General features: G+C 41.1%; 1 protein-coding gene across 12 annotated transcripts in view; it reads right to left on the reverse strand.

The window, feature by feature from the left end:
- The window catches only part of ENOX2 (ecto-NOX disulfide-thiol exchanger 2), a 291,413-nt gene that overhangs the window by 46,249 nt on the left and 232,997 nt on the right, over window positions 1–12,167 (reverse strand). For all 12 annotated transcript variants that reach the window (XM_044937251.2, XM_025276941.3, XM_025276944.3 and 9 more), the window contains 3 exons: window positions 6,200–6,433; window positions 3,604–3,816; window positions 1,735–1,841 (listed from right to left, as the gene is read on the reverse strand). In XM_044937251.2, the coding sequence (XP_044793186.1) occupies window positions 1,735–1,841; window positions 3,604–3,816; window positions 6,200–6,433 (554 nt within the window). The remainder of the gene's footprint in view (window positions 1–1,734; window positions 1,842–3,603; window positions 3,817–6,199; window positions 6,434–12,167) is intronic.

Raw genomic sequence — 12,167 nt, forward strand, 5'->3', positions numbered from 1 at the left:
AATGACCGGCTCAAGACCACTAGGCAGTTTATACCAGAGCGCAGAGTGAAGAATGTCCAGTCCTGAACTGACCACTTACCAACTATGTCATTTTGTGTACATCACTTAACATTTCCATGTCTCAGTTTTCTCACATGTAAAACTCTACTTACTTATTATTCCTTATGGAGTTGTTAATGATCAACTGAAATAATACTATTTCTCATTTATATAGTATTTGTATTTTCATACTGTCTATATGGGCTTCCATGGTGGCTCAGATGGTAAAGCATCTGCCTGCAATGCGGGAGACCTGGGTTCGATTCCTGGGTCGGGAAGATCCCCTAGAGAAGGAAATGGCAATCCACTCCAGCACTCTTGCCTGGAAAAGCCCATGGACGGAGGAGCCTGATAGGATACAGTCCATGGGGTTGCAAAGAGTCGGACACGACTGAGCGACTTCACTTTCACTGTCTATATAGTTCATCTCATTGAATCCAGATGATTAAGAAAGTGACTAAGAAAGGCTGACCAGCTTGCTCAAAATCACGCAGCTGTAATAAGTCAGAGTTGAGATTTGAATTCACGTCAATTCCAAGTTCTGGGTTCTTTCCACTGCACCACATTTACTGGGAGGCTCATGTAGGTGAGATAACCAGTGTGAAAGTGTTTTATAATATGTAGTGAGTGAGTGAGTGAAAGTCACTCAGTTGGGTCCAACTCTTTGTGACACCATAAACTATACAGTCCATGGAATTCTCCAGGCCAGTATACTGGAGTGGGTAGCCTTTCCCTTCTCCAGGGCATCTTCCCAACCCAGGCATTGAACCCAGGTCTCCTGCATTGCAGGCAGATTCTTTACCAGCTGAGCCACAAGGGAAGCCCATTATTATATTTATAATATGTAAATTCCCTACAAATGCTATTTAAATATTAAGGAATATGACAACCTACATTGATAGATGCAATGGGATTGCAACTAGACTGGCAAACAGGACTCAGAAACAAAGTTGAAAAAGCTGCTGCATACATAGATTGAAGGCGTCAGGGCTGACTGGGTAAGGAAGCTACCCGTAGGAAAAGTAGAACTCGAGGCCTATGTCACACCATTCCAAAGGCATATCAGTGTAAACAAACCTCCCATCTCAGTTTTTAATCTTGGATTTAGAACCAAAACCTAATCCCATCAGATACATTCTAGTGTTACGCTAAAAATGTCACCTGAGCACAAGCAGAGAGGTGTGTGTCCATCTTAATTTGAAATCAGAGTCCTCTGTTACCTTTAAAGCTGCCACCTATAATGATGGCTGAGCAGGTTTGATAAAAGAAGCTCAGAAATTTCAGTGCTCCAATGTACCACCAGGCAGCTTTTAGCTTTAATTGTCAAGATGCTCTAATAAATGTAAGACAGCCCTAATATCACTACCACTAGACACACAGGTCAGTAATTATTGTTGTACCCAAGACTAGCTAGCTTAGAGAAGTAAACTTTTAATTATCGCAGCTACATTTTCACTACTAAGGTTTCCATCCAGCAGAATGCATTCAAGACAACATGTGCACATTTATTACCTTTTGGCAGCAGGCGGTCAGGACACAGCGACAGGCTACAGAACTGGTCTCAGTATTTCATTAGGGGCTTGTTGTGGCCGGGGGAGCTTGGCACTATTTAATTCTAGCTAAACTCCAAATCAATAACTTGTTAAAGAAAGAAACTGTTCCCCTGAGGGGCTACCAGAGTAAAAAGTTACTAACCTCAGCTTGTTTGCACCAAACGCTGATGTTTTTACGCTGGGCTTTTGTGAAGTGGTCCCAAGCCTTTTGTTTGGAGGCGGAATGGTAGACGGCTACTATCTGCTCAACTGCAGCGTCAGATCAACAGTTGAATCAGCCAGAGTATCACCCAGGGATGGCAAAAGCGAGGAGAAAAGAAATAAGAGAAGCATCAGCTTGGTGTGTCTCCTACGACACTACTTGACTAGAGTTGTGCTTAAAAAAAAAAAAAAGGCTACATGTGTTGGGGTACCATGAGTTTAAAGAGGATTCAAAGGCAAAGATATCAGTATACATCAGTAGAACTCTAGAAGATTTGGGGTGAAAGGGTGAATAAAGCTTTAATAGAGGCAGTGTGTATTCATTCAGGCAGGAGTCATGGTGAATGTGGTTTAGCGCTACTGACCCAGTACAGCATGAGAGCAAACAGTGAACTATACCAGCTCCTTGTGACCATTGGTTTCTTACATAAACTAGCCCTTCAGAATGAGCCTGAATGCTTCATTTCAATGGAATCTATCCTCTTACTATTCTGAGGTATGTCTAACTGGAAGCAACAAATCAAAACCTAAAGTGGATGGGACCTATTTTAAGTCTACTTAGATAGGCTTGTTGGCTGGAGAAATACAAGTATTATGCAAGAATACCATGTAAGTGCAGTCCTACAAAATATTTTTCAGGGTCGCTTAAAATGTCAAATGAGGAAATGTGTACAAATATTCTCGGGCTTTATTGCAATTGGTTCAAGAGAGGGAAAACAGTCATGACTATTTTTCTGGGAAAAGAGAAGAAGGACAAGATCCTCTGCCTGGCTGGGTGTTCACAGTAAGAAAATTCAGAGGTGTTATTTCTTTCTTTGCAGCCCTATTGGTAGCTTGTTTACTGATGATTTAAGAATTTATATTCCCATAAGGCTTGCTACTCTCTTTTCCCATTTATTCTGAAGTCTAAAAAACATATGCTTTCTCCTCCCAGATTCTATGACCATAGGACTTTCAGAATAAAAATGAAAAATGAAACAACTCCTCCTTAATCCTGTTTATGTGTAAGTCAAGTATGGGAAGTCAAATATGAGAAGACTAGGCCATGATTGTTTAAAACCAAAGTCATAAAACCGTACCCTCATTCCTAATGTGAATACAGCTTCTCAGTCAAAAGAGAAGAGTGCATAGTTTTATAATATGGAGAACTAAAACCATTATATGAGAGTTTTTCTGCCCTGTCTCATTTAGGAGACCTTAGATGGGTTTGGTGTGGTACTAATTTTTGAAAATGGCTATTTCAGTGGCTTCCCGTGCCCTCCCAGGATCTCCTGACATCAGTAAAGGAAATGTCAAAGGAAACTAAAGATAAAAGGTAGAAGTAGCAAATTTGGCTTTTATTCAATTACCTCAGAAAATATAATTACAATTTATCCCTAAAATGGAATACCTGAAAAGCATATTACACAATAATAATGAGGCAAATCTGAAGCTAAGAAGCTTACAAATCCTGATGCTACATCCTGACTTCATCAGTGAAATTCTGAGTTTTCCACTGGAGCCTGAGGCTGCTTGTAACTTACTTTGAGAACCAGGGAAAGTAAAAGCACAAGCCTATTGTCTAAGTGTCAGTGTTTCTAAGGAGCTGAAGTAGATACTCCAGAGAAAATGAACACGGTAAGTGCATACATGATTCCTGTGAAACTGGAGCTTGGGCATTTGGTAATATAAGGAAAGCACAAGGCAGTGATGAAGAGGGCGGTGCTTCTTGACACAGGATGGCTCTGAAGGCCTGGTTCCTGTCTAGAGAGAGCAATGACTAAGTGAAGTGCCCTCTCATCCTTCCAGCAGAACTATGACTTCCACTCACATTGAATGAGAATCCCAGAAAGCGCCTGCTTGAACTTCTCCTTTGCTTCCTCCATGTCTTTCTCATGGGCAGCTTTCTCGTTCACCAGGCGACGGACGTGGCTATTGGCCGACTGGATCATGGAGTAGAAGTTGTTGGCACTGCGACGGTTCACCTCTCCTCGCTCAATCCAGGTGAGCAAGGTCTGCACAGCTTCTGAGAATTTGGAATCATCTGGAAAAAGAGGATTTATTTTTAGAGACATCGAATGTAACCAAATCTCCATCTATTTTCCCAACATGCTGGCAAGGAGGCCACCATGGCTTTTTGGCGACAGTTGTAAAATGAGTTGCTGAGGGCAAGGAGCCATGCATACACATGCGTGAACACACAGGCAGCCAGCAGGCGGATATACAGACAGAATGAAAGATTCCAAAACTAGTAAGATTGGTTGTAGTCTAGTCTATGAAGAGTTTTCAGAACAAGAGTGTCTCTTCTTTCCTTAAAGAAAGATTTCTTCATTGATACAGTTTTCACATATTGCAGTTTTTAATGCCTCTGTATGTGTGTGTGTGTAATGTATAAATTAGTGGTGAGAGAACTTCAGAATTCCACAATCTTATTTTTTAAGAAGCATAATAAAACTTGAGTCTTGAGTTTAACTTGAATTTGATGGTAACTTTATCCTGGATCCATGGAATCCATTGGGAGGAGGCTTAAGAAAGAGTTAAATGGCTATTCTTTAGGTATAAACACTTATGTCTGACCTTTTTTAACATCACTCCTGCATCCAATCCACAGCCCCAGGCCTTCCACTCAGTCCCAGTCACAATCTATTTTGATGTAATTTGTTCTATTTCAACATTTCTCCATATCCTGTTTCTCTTGCCTGAGGATACGTCCAAGTGGATTTCTACAGCTAGTTAGGAGTCACTCTCTGATGTTAAAATAGTAGCACTGCTCTTTCAAAGCCTCTGATTCAGCTTTCTGACGTACCACTTACACATTCTGCTGTTAAAGGCTCCCGATAAAGGAGAGTCCATTAGCATCCCATTGAAAGCCCACTGTAGGACTCTACATAGCTCTCTGCCTAGGAACCCTTACATCCAGAAGAACCATCTCTTACCGTAATATGAACTCCTCGCCACTTGCATTTTTTAGTGCAGATATGTAATGGGAAGTCAGCCTCACCATTAGAGCAGCTTTTCGTTACTTACGTACCAGTCTTTATGTTGATGCTCAGTTTTTAAAAAATAATTGGCATATACTTGATGTATCAATGCTCACTTTTTGCATGAGGTCCATACAATGAGCAAATTCATTTTGTTAAGAAAAGTTCAAAGTGAGCTGTTTGGTCTTATGGAAGTAGGTAAATCTTGGACCTGGTGTCTGCTTTCAGCCTTTCCAGCTTTTCTAACCAACCCATTACTTCTGTGCCTCTACTTTTGACTCTGTTTTCTGCTTTTCTCTTAGAGGAAGACAAATCAATCCAAACAAAGGATTTCTGTAATGTGTGGAGCCCTTAGGCTAAATGGTGCAAACAAGTTTTGTGAATGAGACCTATTTGCAAAGTGGAATTAGCAGCATCTTGCTAAGCCTAGAGCACAAGAAGCAGGGAAAATTCATACCGTTAGAGCAGTGCTGGTGTCATCAGTAAGATCGATGGGACACTAGCCCTCATCCAATAAAATCAACCATATGAAAAAACTGGATTTGAGCTAACACAAGAGACTAGGCAGGGCAATTAAGATTAAATTAGTGAAATGGCTCTGAGAGTCAAGCAAGGGGAACAGGAATCAAAACTAAAGGGAAAGCAGTTTGATTTAGCAATATCTAAAAGTCTCTATAGTTACTGTGTGAAATAAATTGACCATTTTGTGATTCAAGAAATTCTCTTTTAGTTGGTGGTAGCTAAAGTGAAAGTAAAAGTGAAGTCGCTCAGTTGTGTCTGACTCTTTGCGACCCACGAACTGTAGTCCACCAAGCTCCTCCGTCCATGGGATTCTCCAGGCAAGAATACTGGAGTGGGTTGTTATTGCCTTCTCCAGGGGATCTTCCCGACCCAGGGATCGAACCCAGGTCTCCCACATTGCAAGCAGACACTTTAACCTCTGCGCCACCAGGGTAATCTAAGGACATACACTGTCCTTAGATGCATGGCCCTCCAATTTTCATCTATAAAATGGAATTTAGCCAGAGTTTCCTGAGGTCACGACAAGTTCTACCATCTTGATTTATTCTGATTTAGAATTCAAAGCTAACTTGCCATCCACAATGAAAGGGGGTGGGGGTGCTTACAGGTCTCCAGTCATGGATCACAGCTAAAATTCTCTGATGTGAAAAAGTGGGAAAAACCTGTTTCTTCCTAATCACCTGATGTATGGAGAGAAAAAGTAACATCACTTGAAACAGTGAAGGATCAGAGACACAAGTGGGAGGGACAGATTCTTTGGCTCTTGAATTACTGGGTACACCTCTCTATCTGCAAGGCTTCAACACAAGAAATGCCTAGAATCTCTCAGTGGGAAATTCGAGGATAACTGCCAACAATACAAAGACATTTATTAAATTTCTCCAAAGAAGAGAGCTAATCACCAAGCTCAAATGTTTCATTTACCTTTTAGTTTTTCAGCAACAATGCTGCATTCATGGTCGGAATAGTGGACCACTGGAGGTGGGGATGGTGGGCGCAACCTTTCTTCTTCCATCCTTCTGCGGTGGCGTTCCTCTCTTGCTAGCATCCGTTGTTTGCATTCCCACTCATACAGATCATCTCGAGCCTGTGCAAAATCAACGTGAAGCCGGCCTGTGTCTTTTTTGTCAGTGCTAGAGCCCAGGCGAATGCGGTAACCTAAGTGCACAAGAGGGAGAGAGAGGAGCACAAGAGCAGCCCAGTGAGTGAGTGGCTGCAAGTTGCTTTCCAAGTTGCGTCCTTCAAATGCAATCGCAGTGGTTTCAGTTGGCCACATAACTCCAAATTCTCTCCCCACTACTACAAGGGGAACACTACAGGCTTGGATTATACTCTCTGTCTCTGATAAAAGTTTATTATTTCATAGTTGGCGTCTGTGCTCAGTCGTGTCTCTTTGCGAGTCTATTGACTGTAACCTGCCAGGTTCCTCTGTCCATGAGATTTCCCAGGCAAGAATACTGGAGTGGGTTGCCATACTCACCTCCAGGCTCCTCCCGACCCAGGGATCGAACCTGGGTCTCCTGCATTGCAGGCAGATTCTTTACCCACTGAGCCACCTGGGAAGCCACATAAAATATAATATAGTCCAAGATTCCTCCATCTGCCACCTTACCTGTGACAGAGGGAGGGTCTGTGGTAACAGTATCAAGAATAAGCCTTATATGGCACCATGGGCTGGGAAGAATGAAAAAGCTGGCTTCAAACTCTACTGTCTTTGGATAACTTCAACAGTGTCAGTCATACCACCAAAAAAACTTGATAAAATTTCAATGTATCAGGTTGACATTTCAATCCCCTATATTGTTTCTTAGACATAGTTGGTGATTCATAACCATTTGAAGGAGTTGGGTGGGAGGGTGTGGAAGAGAAATGATGGAAAGTGGTATGTTATCCAGCTGACATATAATTTGGAATCCTTACCCAAAAAAAGAGGTAGTGTGTTTATACTGGGCTTCCCTGGTGGCTCAGCAGTTAAGAATCTGCCTGCAATGCAGGAGACCGGGGTTCGATCCCTGGGTCAGGAAGACCCTCTGGAGGAGAAAATGGCAACCCACTCTAGTATTCTTGCCTGGGAAATCCCATGGACAGACAACCCTGGAGAGCTACAGACCATAGGGTCACAAAGAGTCAGACACGACTGAAGTGACTTAGCACGCGCATGCTTATAGTATACTGGTATGGGACTGGGATTCATAAAACCAGGATTCAAGTCCCCACCTCCATTTTTGGTCGCAGCTTTAGCACCCAAGTTAAATCTCTCAACAAAAAAACTTTTTAAAATTACTGTTTTTATTAGCCTTTTAAGTTTCAAAAGCTTAGCTAGGTGCTTCCACACCCATTTATCTCATTTCATTCTCAGCACAAGCTTGCAGAGTAACTCCTGCCTTAAACCACTAAAAATATGGACAAAATATATGAAACAATGGTTTTTAAGACTCTGGACATTAGGTATTGAAGACAGAGATCACTAAGAGACAAGAACCAAATGAAGTGATTACTGTGATTTCCCCAGCGTATTGCCTGGAGACAGAGGGGAACGCTTCAGCCTCTTTTCTAAGGGATTTTTGTTTGTTTAAATCTCTTTCTTTTACAATGTGGGAGAACAGCCATCCAATTCAGGAGTTTTCTAGCACTTTTAAACTTTCAAGGAGCAGGTTCAAATTTAAAGGGAAAAATTAGTTGTTTTCATATTGGTGATTGCAATCTTCTTTCCTTTGGCAGCCATCAGAATGTTTCCAGGTGGCTGTTACCAGAGAGCTGATTTCAATGTTTAGATGGATGCCTCCTGAGCAGCATGTCGTCTTTTATGTACAACTGTTCAGGGCTTTTCAAGACCTTTAAGTTCTTATTAAAATAGTCTATTGTGGAATGCTCTGTCATCATTGCTAAGTGCTGTTAAATCTCCAGGAGCTGGATTTTACAGCACTTAGCAAATGTAAAAAGAGCATTCTACATCTGCCTCCTCACTTCTCCCGTGTTACCAGCCTACTTTTTCCAACACTCATTACTTTTTCTTTGGCCTATTGCAATAGGTCAGAGAAGGCAATGGCACCCCACTCCAGTACTCTTGCCTGGAAAATACTATGGACGGAGGAGCGTGGTAGGCTGCAGTCCATGGGGTCACACAGAGTCGGACACGACTGAAGCGACTTAGCAGGAGCAGTTAGATACTAACTGGTGCTCAATGATTCTTTGATAAATGAATGTAAGACTTCACGCTAACCTTAGATTCGTTAAGGGGAAGAACTAGGTTTTACCTGTTTTCTATCCTGCACAACATTTAGCACAATAGCTTACACAAAGAGATGTCCAACAAGTGCCTGTTACATGAATGAAGATTCTGTAGCACTTGGACCCAATTCTTCCAAACTGTTAACCCTTAGGCAAGGAAGTAGTTAATGGTTCTATGCCCTTTCCAATTACTTCATCTTCTGCCTTCAGTTTTATCTGTCCACTGCCCCATAATGAATAATAATTCAAGTTAAGTAAAAGATTGACCATGAAACTTTATCTTGAAACCACCCTAAAAGGCAAAGGGCTTCATTTTATAATATTTAAGAGTTGTTGTTCAGTTGCTCAGTTATGTCCAACTCTTTGCCACCCCATGGACTACAGCCTACCAGGCTACCCTGTCCTTCACTATCTCCTAGAGTTTGCTCAGATTCATGTCCACTGAGTCGGTGATGCTATCCAGCCATCTTATCCTCTGTCACACCCTTCTCTTCTTGCCTTCAATCTTTCCTAGCATCAGGATCTTTTCCAATGAGTTGGCTCTTCGCATCAGGTGACCAAAGTATTGGAGCTTCCAGTTCCAATCACCTCAGTCTCCTCACAAGAAACAAGTGACTTTATGCAGACTAGTTCTTACTATCTCCACTCCAACTACCATAGTATATAAGCCACTATCAGTTCTGGATTAGACTGATACTATAGTTAGCTACCTAACCACCAGTCACCAGCGTTCTCCATACCCTTCAGTCCATCCTTTACATCAATCTATCACTTTAGAAGTGATATTTCTAAAATGTATACTGGATCATGTCACTCTATCCTTAAAAATCCCTCAATGGCTTCCTGTTGTACCCAGAATACCTTGGAGATATTTTAGGTTCAGTTCCAGGCTACCACCATGAAGTGAACATCACAATAAAGTGAGTGATACATAATTTTTGATTTCCCAGTGCATATAGAAGTTATGCTTACACTGCACTGTAGTCTATGAAGTGTGCAATAGTATTATGCCTAAAAATGTAAATAACTTAATTACAATACTCTATTGCTAAAAAATGCCAACCATCATCTGAGCCTTCTGTGAGTTGTAATCTTTTTTGCTGGTAGAGGGTCTTGCCTTGGCGTTGATGGCTGCTGACTGATCGAGGTGATGGTTTCTGAAGGTTGACGTGGCTGTGGCAATTTCTTAAAATTTAAAACAATAATGACGTTTGCTTCATCCATTCTCAGTAGCATGCAGTGCTGTCTGATAGAATTTTACTCACAGTAGAACTTCTTTCAAAATTGGAGCCAATCCTCTCAAACCCTGCCGCTGGTTTAAACAACTAAGTTTGTATAATATTCTAAATCTTCTGTTGTCATTTCAACAGTCTCCATAGCATCTTTACCAGGAGTAGATTCTATGTCACAAAACCACTTTCTGTGCACATCTCTAAGAAGCAACTCCTCACCCATTACAGTTTTATCATTAAGATTACAGTAATTCAGTCACATCTTCAGGCTCCAGTTCTAATTCTAGTTCTCTTGCTATTTCCACCACGTCTTCAGTTACTTCTTCCACCAAGGTCTTGAGCCCCTTAGAGTCATCCATGAGGGTTAGAATCAACTTCTTCCCAACTCCTGGGTATGTTGGTATTTTGACCTCTTCCCATCACAAATGTTCTTAATGGCATCTAGAATGGTGAGTCTTCTCTAGAAGGTTTTCAATTGACTGTTTCCAGATCCATCAGAGGCATCACTATCTATGGTAGCTATAACCTTATTCATTGTATTTCTTAAATAATAAGACTGGAAAATTGAAATGACTCTGATCCATGGGCTACAGAGAATGGCTGCTGTGTTAGCAGGCATGAAAACATTAACAGCCATCAGAGCTCTTGCATGACCAGATGCACTGTCAATGAGCAGTAACATTTTGAAAGGAATCTTTTCTTTTTCCCTGACCAGTCAGTCTGAGTAGTGGGCTTAAACTATTCAGTAAACCATGTTGTTAAACAGACGTGCTGTCATCTAGGCTTTGTTGCTCCATTTATAGAGCACAGGAAGAGTAGAATTAGCATAATTCTTAAGGGACCTAGGAGTTTCAGAACGGTAAATGAGAATTTGCTTCACTTGAAAGTTGCCAGCTGCATTAGCCCATAACAAGAGAGCCAGTCTGTCCTTTGAAGCTTTGAACACAGGCATTGAGCTCTCCTCTCCAGCTGTGAAATTCCTACATGTCATCTTCTTCCAATAGAAGGCTGTTTCATCTCCATTGAAAATCTGTTGCTTACTGTAGTCACCTTCATTAATGATTTTTGCTCGATCTTCTGGATAACTTGCTGTAGCTTGTACATCAGCCCTTGCTGCTTCTCTGTGCACTTTTATGTGATGGAGATGACTTCTTTCTTTAAACCTTATGAACCAACTTCTGCTGGCTTCAAGTTTTTCTTCTACAGCTTCCTCACTTCTCTCAGCCTCCACAGGATTGAAGAGAATTAGGACCTTGCTCTGGGCTAGGCGTTGGCTTAAGGGACTGTCACGGCTGGTCTGATCTATCCAGACAAAACTCTTCATATCAGCAAAAAATCTGTTTCACTTTCTTATCACTTGTGTGTTCACTGAAGTAGTACTTTCAATTTCCTTTAAGAACTTTACCTTTCATACACAATTTGGCTAACTGTTTGGGATGAGAAGTTTAGCTTTTCACCTATCTCAGTTTTCAACATGCGTTCCTCACTAAGCTTAATCACTTCTAACTTTTGATTTAAAGTGAGAGACTCTTCCTTTCACTTGAACACATAGAGGCCATTGTAGGGTTATTAACTGGTCTAATTTCAATATTGTTGCATCTCAGGAAATAGGGAGGCCCAAGGAGAGGGAGAGATTGGAGAACAACCAGTCAGAACACACACATTTATCAGTTAGGATAGCCATCTTACTGGGGTACATCTTATATGTGGCACCCAAAAACAATGACAATAATAATATCAAAGATTACAGATTACCAAAACAAATAATGAAAAGTTTTAAATTTTCCAAGAATTACAAAAATGTAACACAGAGACACGAAATGACTAAATGCTGTTGGGAAAATGGCTTTGATAGACTTGCTCAATGCAGGGTTACCACAAAACTTCAATTTGTAAAAAACACAGTATCTGCAAAGCACAATAATACAAAGTGTGATAAAATGAGGTATGCTGGTAAAGATTAAAGGCCCAACACAGTTTTCTTGTGTTTACCTCTCAGACTTCATTTCCTGTCACTGCTTCTCCTTCATTTAATGGGCCCCAATCATGCTTACCTTCTCTCCTCTGCTTGTACACACCAAGTTCATTTTCATCTCAGGGTCTTTGACTTGCTCTTCCTTATTTTGGAATGCTCTTCCCACAGGTGTCTGCATGGCAATCTCCTTCATATTGTTCAAATCTCAATTCAAATGTCAGAGAATGCTTGTTTTCCTAGCAAACCCAGGTGTGTTAGCTGTTTTTATCTTCTTCTTAGCATTTATTGGTACCTGATATGTTTTGTTGACATATGTATCATATTTTGCCATCTTCAGAGTGTAATATTCTTGATGGCAAGATGTGCCTCGGTCTTTGCCATCTCCTCGGCCACCTAGCATTCTATCAGCCAATTAATATCTGATAACTAGCTGACATCCATAGTTACTGTTGAA

The sequence above is a fragment of the Bubalus bubalis genome, chromosome X (genome assembly GCF_019923935.1).
Source record: "Bubalus bubalis isolate 160015118507 breed Murrah chromosome X, NDDB_SH_1, whole genome shotgun sequence".
NCBI classification, from domain to species: domain Eukaryota; kingdom Metazoa; phylum Chordata; class Mammalia; order Artiodactyla; family Bovidae; genus Bubalus; species Bubalus bubalis.